The sequence below is a fragment of the Carlito syrichta genome, unplaced genomic scaffold, assembly GCF_000164805.1.
Source record: "Carlito syrichta isolate Samal-C Ts95f unplaced genomic scaffold, Tarsius_syrichta-2.0.1 Scaffold103472, whole genome shotgun sequence".
NCBI classification, from domain to species: Eukaryota; Metazoa; Chordata; class Mammalia; order Primates; family Tarsiidae; genus Carlito; species Carlito syrichta.
This window is the reverse complement of record NW_007047568.1, coordinates 236,200-249,053: the sequence shown is the minus strand read 5'-3', so window position 1 is coordinate 249,053 and position 12,854 is coordinate 236,200. Positions and strand designations below refer to the sequence as shown.

General features: G+C 44.9%; 1 protein-coding gene across 1 annotated transcript in view; it reads right to left on the bottom strand.

Moving 5' to 3' along the window:
• GPR143 (G protein-coupled receptor 143) overlaps window positions 1-12,854 on the bottom strand; it is a 46,938-nt gene that overhangs the window by 6,767 nt on the left and 27,317 nt on the right. Inside the window, exons 6-8 of the mRNA XM_008065604.1 lie at window positions 11,843-11,951; window positions 10,029-10,146; window positions 8,165-8,408 (exon numbers count right to left, since the gene is read on the bottom strand). Coding sequence (XP_008063795.1) covers window positions 8,165-8,408; window positions 10,029-10,146; window positions 11,843-11,951 — 471 coding nt within the window. The remainder of the gene's footprint in view (window positions 1-8,164; window positions 8,409-10,028; window positions 10,147-11,842; window positions 11,952-12,854) is intronic.

Genomic DNA, 12,854 nt, shown 5'->3' with positions numbered 1-12,854 from the left:
AAAAAAAAAAAAAAAAAAAGATTTTCAAATAAAAAAAACTAGAATGGTGGATTATGGCAGAAAAAAATTGTGAGAGGAATATGGTATTGTGGAAGAAAGTGAATTATGGAAGATAATTGTGGGAGACAATGCTGAATTATGGGAGCGACATGAAGTTGTGAGAGAGATACAGAATCATGGGAAATACAGGGTATTGTGGGAGATACAGGGAATTATGGGAGAGCAGGGAGGATTGTGAGTCACACAGTGAATGAAGAGGAGAAACAAGGAATTGTGGAAGATAAAAGGCAGTATGGAAGAAGGATGGCAATGTTCCTGGGCTCTGAATGGGTCAAGCCACTCCTGTCTGGGGACACAGCACCTAGCCATGCCCCCCTCAACTCCCTGAAAAGCTCTAAGCCTCAGCCTCACTCACCTGGGCTACTCCCCACTATGATCCTTACGTCTTGTGATTCAGCTTGTCTACAGACACATTCCTATCTCCCAGGAGAGGCCTGCACTCTTCAAAGCTCCTCCCACCAGGACTCCACCAGACACACCCCTCCCTTGGTAGCCACATCCCTCCTGTCAGGCTCAACCCCTCCTCCAGGTCACGCCCCCCTGGGCTCCTCCAAGAAGCAATCCTGGGAAACCCCAAGGCACTATAGGTGTTCTCCTGAGAGCTCGCTCAGTCAGGGAGCTGGGTGCCAGCACATATCAGGAGCAAAATGTGGCTGCAGGTGCACAATCCTCATCTAATCATGACTTCCTTCAGGTTTCTCCCAGATCCAAACACATGGTCGTGATGACCAGAGCCTACTGAGGAAGCACAATGGGGCTCCCTCCAGCCACTTTCCATGTCCCTCACCCGAGCCACACACACCTCCCACCAATGTAAACTGCAGCCACAACCACAAAACTCGATGCATGAAGTCAATTCTCCCACACACATGCATTCAGCTTGCCCTACAAGCAAATCACAGTGTCTCTTCTTACTTAAAATCCTTAAGTTGCCTTTCTTTGGCCACTGGACAAAGTCCAAACTCCTTAGCAGAATCTGCACAAACCCTTCATCATCTGGTCCCAACTGGCCTCTCCTGCTCCCCCAACCTTCCACACCACGCCTGCTGCAGCCATCCCCAAACAAGACGCAGATGTCCTGCTTGGTGTCTCCACACATTTGCTTTCTCACCTGGATGGTCTTTCTCCTCCTCTCCCGAGCTGCCCTGTCCTACAAGACCCAGCCTGCACATCGACTCCTCCAGAATCTCTCACCAATGCTCCCCAAACCAACGCAGTCCTGCATTTTCTGTGTTCCTTTAACACTTCACATATTTTTAACAAACAAAAAATAGTACTGTCCTTATGAGTTTGTGCATTTCAGAAATTATACTTTTCAGAGACACTCCCCAATCCAGGCTAAAATGGTGCTGACATATAGCAGATGCTCTGTGAATATTTGTTTAAGATCAAATTCAGTGAACCTGTGTGAAGTCAGACATAAAGATGGAACAACAGATACTGGGGACTCCTCAAGGAGGGGAGGGGGCAAGTGTTGAAAAACTACCCATTGGGTACCATGCTCACTATTTGGATGATGGGTTCAATAGAAGACCAGACCTCACCATCATGCAATATACCATGTAACAAAGCAGCACATGGACCCTCTGCATCTAAATAAACAAAACCCTGTGACATACCTGGTAAGTGCAGAGACCATATCAGATACCTACTAACGCTCAGTGTGAGACTATGGGCCTCACAGTGAAATCCAAGGTGGTAGAATCTTAAGGGTGTGATGAGCAAGTCCACAGTTGACACCAGAGAAAGCCTACCTCAGCCCATGGCTAAGTGTGAGTCTCCTACAATTCATTGTACCTGCTGAAGGACTAATGATCAGGTTTAAGTTCATAGGAAACCAGTTCTGGCAAGGGAATTATGCAGATGCTCAAGGAATATTTGTTTAAGATCAAATTCAGGCCATGTGCAGTGGCTCACACCTGTAATCTAAACACTTGAGAGGTCAAAGCAAGAGGATTGCTCAAGTCCAGGAGTTTGAGACCAGCCTGGGCAACATAGTGAGACCTTGTCTCTACCAAAATAAAAAAGTTAGTTAGGGCAAACCCTTCAGGTCCTCTCCCACTGTGGGAACTTTTATGTCCTCTCGATAAATCCTGCCTTCTCACCAAAAAAAAAAAAGTTAGCTGGGTGTGGTGCATGCACCTGTAGTCCCAGCTACTTGGGAGGCGGAGGCAGAAGGATATTCTGAGCCCAGGAGGTTGAGGCTGTGGTAAGCCATGATTGTAGCATTGCATTCCAGCCTAGGCAACAGAGTGAGATCCTGACAAAACAAATTCCAATTCAGGTAACTTGTATGAAACTGGACACAAAGATCTTGACTTTATGCCAGTAGCACAGAGGACCCTGTGCTCCTGGGAAAAACATCTGAATGATATTCAAGCGTCCTCCATCACTGACCTTCTCAGGTGACAGGCAAGTAGCACCAGAGACATACTGACCAGGGAAGAATTAGAAGGGGTTCTAAAATTGTCCCCAGACAATACAGTGGTGATGACAGCCAAAATTCAGATGTGGAAATCTTCATAAATGTACTAAAGTATCCTAAGCAGCAAAACACTGAAATAAATTACTTTCTCAATAAAAGTTCTCTGAATTCTTTTTACATTAATGTATGTAAATTCCTGCACAGGGTTACCATACAAAATGGTGACAACTGCACATTGTGCACAATTTTAAGATATTCCAAGGGTGACTAGATGCAAACTTAAGACCCTAACTGCCACCTCAGCAGCACCTCCATTTTATACTGTTTTGTTTGTTTATGTAGGGTCTCGCTCTGTTGCCCAGGCTGGAGTCAGTGGAGCGATCATAGCTCACTCAGCCTCAAATTCTGGGGCTCAAGCAATCTTCCTGCCTCAGCCTCCCAAGTAGCTGGGATTATAGGCATGCACCACCACTCCTCGCCACTTTATAATTTTGCAGGAGATGTTTGTTGTTAATTTTGTAAACTTAACAACACTCCCCCAAAGGCCTGACCCAACGAATGTTAGCTAACGATATGTCATGATAGGTTCTCAGTTGACAGCTGCCATTTTAATAGAAATTATTTCCACAATAAAAAATACTTATGCTATTTTGTGTTTTTCTCAAAAGGCTTTCCCATGTGCTTTCTTTTTTCTCCAAGGTTTTCACAAACTGTCATTTCCACTGATTATTCTATTATTAGAATATAAAACTTATTAAAAATTAAAACATTTTCTCCCAAAGACTGTGGGATTCTGAGGGCCAGACTTATGCCATCTCCAGTGCCTACCCCCCACACTGCTCCTAGGACAGGGCCTGGTGTAGTTTTGGGCAGTCATCAGTAGTTAGTAAAAGAACGTAAAATGGGTCTATCCATATAATGGAATATTACTCAGCCACACACAGAATGAAGTTCTGACACTTGCTACAACATGGGTGAATCTTGAACACTATGCTAAGTAACAAACAAACAAACAAACAAAACAGACACTAAAAAACAAATATCCTATGATGCCATTTCTATGAAAGGTCTAAAGCAGCAAATCCATAGAGATAAGAAGTAAACTCGTAGTTGCCAGAACTGGGGGAGGGGAGAAGGGGAGTGACTGCTAAAGGGAGTAGAGCACAGGACATCGATGAACATGTCCTGGATTTAGATGGTGGCAGTTCCACAACCTTGTGACTATGCAGTAAGTTCCCTACATACAAACCTTCAAGTTACGAACTTCAACAAAGCACATCTGCGGGTTTTTATGTATTATTTCTCTCCACCAGGTGTCAGTATAGCCTGCTAAATACATGCTGGACTATATAGCCGATTGTGTTAATTAGGTACCTAGGCTAACTTTGTTGAGAGCCCGGCCCTAATTTTTTTTTTATTTTTTTAGAGCCAAGGTCTCACTATGCTGCCTGGGCTGGCCTTGAACTTCTGGGTTGAAGCGATCCTCCCATCTCACCCCTCCAAAATGCCGGGATTACAGGCATGAACCACTATGCCAGCCCTATCTGTTTTTTCTAAAACCTCAGTGTGGCCAGGAAAGGTGGCTCACGTCTGTAATCCCAGCACTTTGGGAGGCTGAGGCAAGAGGATTGCCTGAGCCCATGGGTTTGAGACCAGCCTGGGCAACATGACGAGACCTTGTCTCTACAATAAATTAAATAAATTAGCCAGGCATGGTGGTGCACACCTGTAGTTCCAGTTACTTGGAAAGCTAAAGTAGAAGGATCACCTGAACCCAGCAGGTTGAGGCTGCAGTGGCTGTGAGCGTCCTACTACACTCCAGCCTGGGTAACATACTGACCAAAGTCAGTATTATAATTTTTAATAACTTATTCTATTCTAATAATAGACCCTGACTCAATAAATAAATAAATAAATAAAAATAAAATCTCAGTGTGAGAACACCCATCCTTTAAGCACAGGATTATGCAACAGCTTGCTGTTTTTTATGTATTATTTCTCTATAATAAAGGACAATAAAGGACATGCTGATTGATTTTGTTTGCTGGTGGTGATGGGGGTGAGGTGCAGGGGGGTTCTTGTTATTTCTAGTGCTTTATTTGACCATCAAAGATAGGCTCGGTCACTTTAATACACCAGGATGGGAATTCGAACAAAGTCAAATAATTCAAGATAACATTTCTTGGCTCATCCCTGAGGTAGTATCAGTAATTCTTCATGCTAATGGCGATTCCAGTTGGTGGGTGCCTCATCTTCTGCGCACTATGAATGCACCAGACAGAAAGTCTGTAAATACATGGTCTTTCCGTCCTTTTTAGCCAGAACTACTTCTGCTTCCCTTTGTGGCTCCCAACTTCAGCCAGACAGTACTGTCTCATGGAATCCATCCAGCAATTCATCACCATAGTGTTTGGCCTTCAGAACAAACCAAGTTTGTCACCTGAAAATGAACCCTCCTTCAATAGTAGGAATGGAAAAGAAAATGGAACTCAAAGCCATTTCCAAACAGTGTTCTGCCGATTTTTTCTACTCCAAATTCCAACATTATTTTGGTACAACCCAAAATGGTCTAGACCATGTGGGGTTTGTCTTTGGTTTTGTGTGTGGTTTGTGTGTCCTCAGACAACATCTGGGGAAAATCACATTTTTAGAGCCCAGCTTTTAGAAAGCTTAATTACTCTGAGACATGAGTTCTGAACTGGGGGCCACTGTAGGCTTCCTGGGGACATTTGTCAATGTCTGGAAACAGTTTGGGTTGTCACAACTGGAGGTGGTGCTACTGGCATCTGGTTGGCCAATACTGGGAATGCTGCTAAACATCTTCCAATACACAGAACGGCCCTCAGGACAAAGAATAACTCAGCTCTGAGTGCTAACAGTGCTGAGGCTGAGTTGCCTGCTCTAAAGAAGAGTAGGTGGGTGAGGGTTTCAACAGAGAATCCAGTTCCATTTCTCTCCAATCCCAATGGCCCATTCATGTCCCTGGGTGTTTTTAAACATTCTAACTCTCAGATTCTCTCTGCCTTCTTCTTATACATCCAGCAGGTTATCATAAAATTAGAGCTGCCAAACACCTCCTCTTTTTTTTTTTTTGGAGTTGGAGTCTCACTCTGTCGCCCAGACTAGAGTGCAATGGCTGCTCGCAACCACCGCAGCCTCGACCTGCTGGGCTCCGGCGATCCTTCCGCCTCGGCCTTCCGCGTAGCTGGAACTACAGGTGCGTGCTACCACGTCCGGCTGATTTTTTGATTTATTGTAGAGATGAGGTCTTGTCAAGTTGCCCAGGCGGGTCTCGAACCCGCAGGCTCAGGCAATCCACTCACCTCGGCCTCCCAAAGTGCTGGGATGACAGGTTGAGCCACCAAGCCCAGCCAAAACACCTCCTCTTAAGGGCCAATTTGCTTGTTCATTACAAATTGTCAGTTCAGTTAAAACTCAATGCATGTCAAATGGTGATTTTCTTTTTCTTTCCCTCCCCACTCCCTCTTTCTTTCTTTCTTTCTCTTTCTTTCTTTCCTTTTTCTTTCCCTCCCTCCCTCTTTCTTTTCTTTTCTTTTCTTTCTTGAGAGAGGCTCTCACTCTGTTGCCCAAACTAAAGTGCAGTGGTGCCATCATAGTTCACTGTAGCCTTGAACTCTTGGGCTCAAGAGATCCTCCCACCTCAGTCTCTCAAGTGATCCTCCCACCTCAGTCTCTCAAGTATCTGGTACTACAGGCACACACCACCATGCCTGGCTAATTATTGTTATTACTTTTAGAGACAGTGTTTAGCTATGTTGCCCAGACTGGTCTTGAACTCCTAGCCTCAAGTGATCCTCCTGCCTCAGTCTCCTGACTAGTTGGGACTATAGGTGCAAAACACCACACCTGACAGCTTCTTCTTCTTCTTCTTCTTCTTATTATTATTATAGACAAGAACTTCACTATGCTGCTCAGGCTGGTCCTGAACTCCTGGGCTTAAGCGATCCTCTCACCTTGGCCTCCCAAAGCACTGGTACTACAGGCATAAGCCACCATGCCTGGCTGACAATGGAGATATTCAAACTTTTTCTCCTAGCCCAAAGATATTTTTGTGCTAAAACAAAACCTTACAAGAAACCCTAAGACAAAGGAGAGGAGTGTATTAGCAAGAATTTATTTCATAAGTTGCAATTTGAATTTTATAAAAAATAAATGTTGTAAGCAATCAGAACTACAAGAATGCTTTAGTCAACACAAAACTCTGAAACCAAAAACTCAAGTATCAACTTAAACATCTAATTTTTTCTGTGTTTTGATTTGGTTGTGCCATGCCAAAAAAAAATCTAGTTTTAAATGACAAAGGAGATGAAAATGTGATGGCTCTTAAGGGGTTCACCTTTGCACCTCAGGACTGTCTTCACTGAAACAAGAAGATCAGGAGAAAGGGATTCTGAGCTCCACACAAGTGAGCTACCCTGGAGGCCAAGTTAATGTGTCTGTGGTTAATATTTGATAGCTAGAACATTCAAGCATGCATAATTTTTATCACAGATTTTCATGTTAACTTTGGGGGGAAATTTGAATCTCTTTTTTTCTCTCTCTTTCTTTCATTTTTTAGTCAGAGTCTCACTCTGTCACCCAGGCTGGAGAGCAGTGGCAAACTCATGGCTACCACAGCCTACACCTGCTGGTTCAGGCTATCCTTCTGCCTCAGCCTTCCAAGTAGCTAGAACTACAGGTGTGCACCACCATGCCAGCTAGTTTTTTGATTTATTGTAGAGCTGAGGTCTCACCAAGTTGCCCAGGCTGGTCTCGAACACCTGGGCTAAGACAATCCCCTCACCTCTGCCTTCCAAAATGCTGGGATTACGGGCATGAGCCACTGTGCCCAGTTAATCTGTTATTTTCTTGTAAAGACTCTAGTGCTGTGCTCTTCAAGTTGTGCTCAGCAGAATCCTAATGTGGTGAGTAGAAGAGCCAGCACTAGCTGATTGGCTTTTCCTTTTAAACGCCTAAGTGAGCTGGACAAATTAAACTGCACCTATAAAGAGGTCATGTCATAACATTCCTTGCCTCAACAGTAAGTGTATCAAGAGGTTTAAATTGACAATGTAGACTGGGTGTGGTGGTTCATGCCTGTAATCCCGGTACTTTGGGAGGTGGAGGTGGGAGAATCTCTTGAGGCCAGGAGTTTGAGATCAGACTGGGCAACATAGAGAGATCCCGTTTCTACAAAAGAATGAATAATTAGCCAAGTGTGGTGGTGCCTGCAGTCCTAGCTATTTGAGAGACTGAGGTGGGGAGATCACTTGAGGACAGGAATATGAGGCTGCAATGAGCTGTGATTGCACCATTGCACTCCAGCTTAGTGACAGAGCAAAACCCTGTCTCAAATAAATAAATAAATAGGAAGTGACAATTTATCATATATTCAAACTATCATCCAGCCTAAGTGGGAGCCAGTTATAATTCATACAAGGCTACAGAGCTCAATAACTAAACAAAAGGCACCACAGAACTATAAAAAGGAGAGGTGGATGATGAAATGCAAGAGTAAAGCCAATAGCAGCTACTGGAACTTTCCATTTGTACCCTGAAGTTCACTGTTCACATCATGGATGCCTCCTCCACACCAGGTCACCTGATTGTTTGATCAAAGATTTCCAAGGGGAGCTCTGGGGCCCCAAAGGTCGCCTGCCCTGGCACACAGGGTGTTACCTTCAGACAGCATGCTCAGGGCTTCATCAGAGGTCTGCCCACCGACTCGCAACACCTTCCTGGAAGCAGGGTTTTCATGGGGTACACGGGAGCCCACAGGAGATGGGTGAACCCCCTCAGCAGCTGAGGTTGTCAACGATTCCCACTGGATCTCCTTCCTGGAAGACTGAAAATCCAGGCTGCATCCTGTCCAGCCATAGAAGGCCAGAGACAAGAGAAATCCTTGAGCTGGATTCAGTATCCCCTGGAAGGACAAAAACCACATGGCAGTCGGTACAGTATAGCAGGAGTCAGGGCATTCAGCTGTCACAGAGTGATCTGCTCCACTCAGGATGCCCACAGGGCAGGCCTCACTTGGAAGTGACTGGTTGGTGTGTAGGTTGGTTGGTTGGTTGTTGGTTGGTTGGTTGGTTGGTGGGTTTGTGGGTTGGCCAACTGGTGGGTTGGTTGGGATGGGTTGGTGTGTTAACCGGTAGGTAGGCTGTTAGTTGATGAATTGTTGGGTGGGTGGGTGAGTTGGTTGGCTGGTCAGTGGGTTGGTTGGTTGGTTGGCTGCATGGTTTGGGGCAAGACTAGTAACGCTAGGAGGTGCTGTACCTTCAAGGGTGCCTGAAAATAGAGGAGGTATGGAGAGCAGAGGGGAGGGGAGGCAGAGAAGCTGGATAAGAGAGGGGAAGAGACAGGACAAGAGGGAGGAGAGAGAAGGAGAAAGGGGGAGGGCAAAGGGGAGGAGAAGAAAAGGGGGGGGAGTGGGAGAGGAAAAGGGGAGGCTATGCTCTAACGCAAGTGACTGAACAGTCATGCCCTCATCACTGCCAAAGGGGCTGTGTTCTCCCGTTGTTCTCTCTCCACTTTTTGCTGTCAGGGCAACATTTGATTTTTAAAAGTTTTTTGACACTAAAGATGAGCCTGGGAAACACTCCTCCTCTAGCATGTGGTAAGTGTACGTAAAGTTAACGAAGGAACCGAGCAAAGCTCCAAACAAAAACCCAGGGACCAAGTGGGCTATATCTGGTCTTATTTACAAGTCCCTGTGAACAAGATTGTCCTCAATTCGAAGTAACATGAACGTTGATTCTGTGCATTTCTTAGATAGATGTCATATAATGGAAACAGGAGAAAAGACCACCCATGGTTCTTCCACCATATCATCACTTCCTGAATTTCCATTCAATGTTTTATATCCATATGTTTCCATGTAGTTGTAATTGGCATAGTTGTATATTCCACATTTTCCACTTAATGCTAGAGATTTCATAATTGTCATTTTTAACATCTGGGTAACATTCGATAAGGATGAAAGACCATAATTTACTTAACCATTTCTGGCTTTATAATTTTTTTAAAATTTGGGTTGCCTAAAATGCTTCACAATTATGGATAATGTGACCAGGAATGTCTTCATCTCTGTGACTTTTTAAGGTCTGAAATAGCCCTTCAAGATAAAGACTCTGATATTGTGATATTGCTGGAAAGGCTTGACACACTGTGCCAAACTGATTGATCAAGGTTGTAGCATTTAATAATGATCCCAACAATGAACAAAACTAGCTAGCTAATACACCAAGGCCAGGAACCTATTCAATTCACTCTGTATTTAAATAACAATACATCGTACTTCTGAGTGGTTTTTTCTTCTGATTTTTTTTTTCAACAGAAAATTTAAAATCTAGATCACAGCCAGGCGTGGTGGCATACACCTGTAGTCCCAGCTACTCAGGAGGCTGAGGTGGGAGGATCACTGAGCCCAGGGTCAAGCTGTAGTGGGCCATGACTGTGCCACTGCACTCCAGACTGGGTGACACAGCAAGACTCCATTTCTAAAATTTATTTATTCACTTATTTAAAATCGAGATTCACCTACCATAATAAACCATGTGGTCTTGGCTGCAGTTCTGACACGTTTCAAAGAGCCTCCATTGATATCCGTTTGCATCTCAAGATAGAATAAAAGGCTTTCATTGATGATATTTGACAACCAACTGTTAGAAAGAAAATGGTCATAGGTAAAGAGAACATGCAATAAAATAGGTTTATAAATGCTGGGGTCAGGGAACAATTTCTCCCAAGGCCTCAACGTACTAACTCTCTGGAAAGATGACCACTTCAGCAGTAAGAAATTACAAGGACCCAGTACACCAAGAATTTAATTTTAAAAATATAACTCCTTCTCTCAGTCTAAAGCAGAGATCAGCAAATCCTTCCTCAACACCACATCAGGGTGAGAGGTTCTAGCACTGTAGCAAATACCTCACAATTAATTATTTGTTTGAGGAGCAACCGAAAGTTTTGATGGAGACCAAACAAATCTTATCTTGACATTTTATGTTGGGATTGAAGAATGTTATTCTAGTTGGGTCCTCTGTCCTCTGTACATTTTTAGTGGAAGATAATTTACATCTCTACTAGAAGAGTGTCCAAAGAATCCTCCTCATACCAGCTGAATTATTAGCACCACAAGAGCTTGCCCTGTCCTGCAAAGCACTGATTAACCACAGGGCAATATGTCCTGATCCCAGTCGTTTTTGCATTGTCACAGGTCTAGTTTCAAAGCATCCACCCGAAATGTTTGGGCAGGATGCCAAGGATAGGGAAACCGAGGAGAAAAAAACTGCTCAGCCTGTTCTCTACCCTTCTTGACTGAGCAATGAGTCTTCACAGCAAACATGTGCCCTTGCCTCTCTGTCAGATGCAGAAATTCTGGTGTCAAGAGTGAGACAGAGCCGGGCTCAGTGGCTCAGCCTGTAATCCCGCGCCTTTGGGAGACTGAGGTGAGTGGATTGCCTGAGCCCGCGGGTTCAAGACCCGCCTGGGCAGTGAGACCTCATCTCTACAATAAATCAAAAAACTAGCCGGGTGTGGTAGCGCGCGCCTGTAGTTCCGGCTACTTGGAAGGCTGAGGCGGAAGGATCGCCAAGCCTAGCAGGTCAAGGTTGCGGTGGCCATGACCATGCCATTGCACTCCAGCCTGGGCAACAGAGTGAGACTCCAAATAAATAAACAAACAGACAAGCAAACAACTGACATTGAAAAACAAAACAAGCCGGGCTTGGTGGCTCAGCCTGTAATCCCGCGCCTTTGGGAAGCTGGGGTGAGTGGACTGCCTGAGCCCACGGGTTCGAGACCCGCCTGGGCAGGCGAGACCTCATCTCTACAATAAAATTAAAAAAAAAAAAATTAGCCGGGCGTGGTAGCGCGCGCCTGTAATTCCGGCTACTCGGAAGGCTAAGGCGGAAGTATCGCCAGAGCCCAGCAGGTCGAGGCTGCGGTGGCTGGGAGTGGGCACTGCACTCCAGTCAGGGCGACACAGTGAGACTCCAACTCAGAAAAAAAAAAAAAAAAAGTGAGACAGATGGGTGAGTTTAAAAAGCGTGACCAACCATTTTACTTTGGTTCACCCCAGCAATGAGGCTAAATACTGATGTACGTGCTTAGGACATTTAACATCTAAATTTGGGAGTTTTTGTTCTAAGACCTTTATTCATGATTTGAGTAGTTTCGAATATCCTTCCAGAAATTCATGAATTTTGGACCTACTCCCTTGTTCTCTGCATTTCCTCAAAGGGCACCTAGCACAATCTCAAAGACTTTGCAATTTTCGGGCACTCTTGGAAAAGCAAAATGGCAAGTTGTTTACATATCCCCTCCCAATGGCAATAAAAAAAATGAAAATGTTACCAAATAATTAAAACCAGCATTATTTTGAAAAATCGGGTCTTGATCATGGCTCCCATACGTCTCTCGTTCTCTGTGTAAATGCCTTGCCTTCCCTTTAGTAAAGAGGCCACTGTGGAGAACAGGGAACCACACACAGTGTCATTATTCATGTTGACTGAGTAACAGAGAAAGCAGTCAAAGCAGATGTGAGCCCAAAGCCAGAGCACACCCCTGACATTCACTCCTCACAACTTCCAGGCTGTAGTCTTCATAAACTCTAAGCAATATGTTTGTTTGTTTGGAAATCTCACTCTGTCGCCCAGGCTAGAGTGCAGGCAATCCTCTTGCCTCTGCCTCCCAAAGTTCTGGGATTACAGGCATTAGCCACTGCGCCCAGCTCAATTTATGCTTTTAACACTTTTTTTTTTTTTGAGCCAGGCACGGTGGCTCACACCTGTAATCCCAGCACTTTGAGAAGCAAGGGCAAGAGGATTACCTGAGCCCAAGGGTTCAAGACCAGCCTGGGCAACTTGGCAAGACCCCGTCTCTACAATAAATCAAAAATTTAGCCAGGTGTGGTGGTGCACACCTGTGGTTCCAGCTACTTGGAAGGCTGAAGCAGAAGGATCACTTGAGCCCAGCAGGCCAAGGTTGTGGTGGCTTTGAGCGTGCCACTGCACTCCAACCTGGATGACAGAGTGAGATGCCAACTCAAAAAAACCAAAATCTTGTTTTTTTAAGAGGTTCTCGCTCTGTTGCCCAGGTTGCAGTACAGTGGCAAGATCATAGTTCACCGCAGCCCAACTCCTGGGCTCAAGAAATCCTCCTGCCTCAGCCTCCCAAAGTGCTGGGACTAAGGTGTGAGCCACTACACCCAGCCAAGAACTATATTTTTAAAGGTTTGTTTTCTTTATTATAAAAATAATTCACAGCTGGGTTTGGTGGCTCAGTCTGTAATCCCAGCACTTTGGGAGGCCGAGGTGAGTGGATTGCTTGAGCCTGCAGGTTCGAGACCAGCCTGGGCAACTTGGTG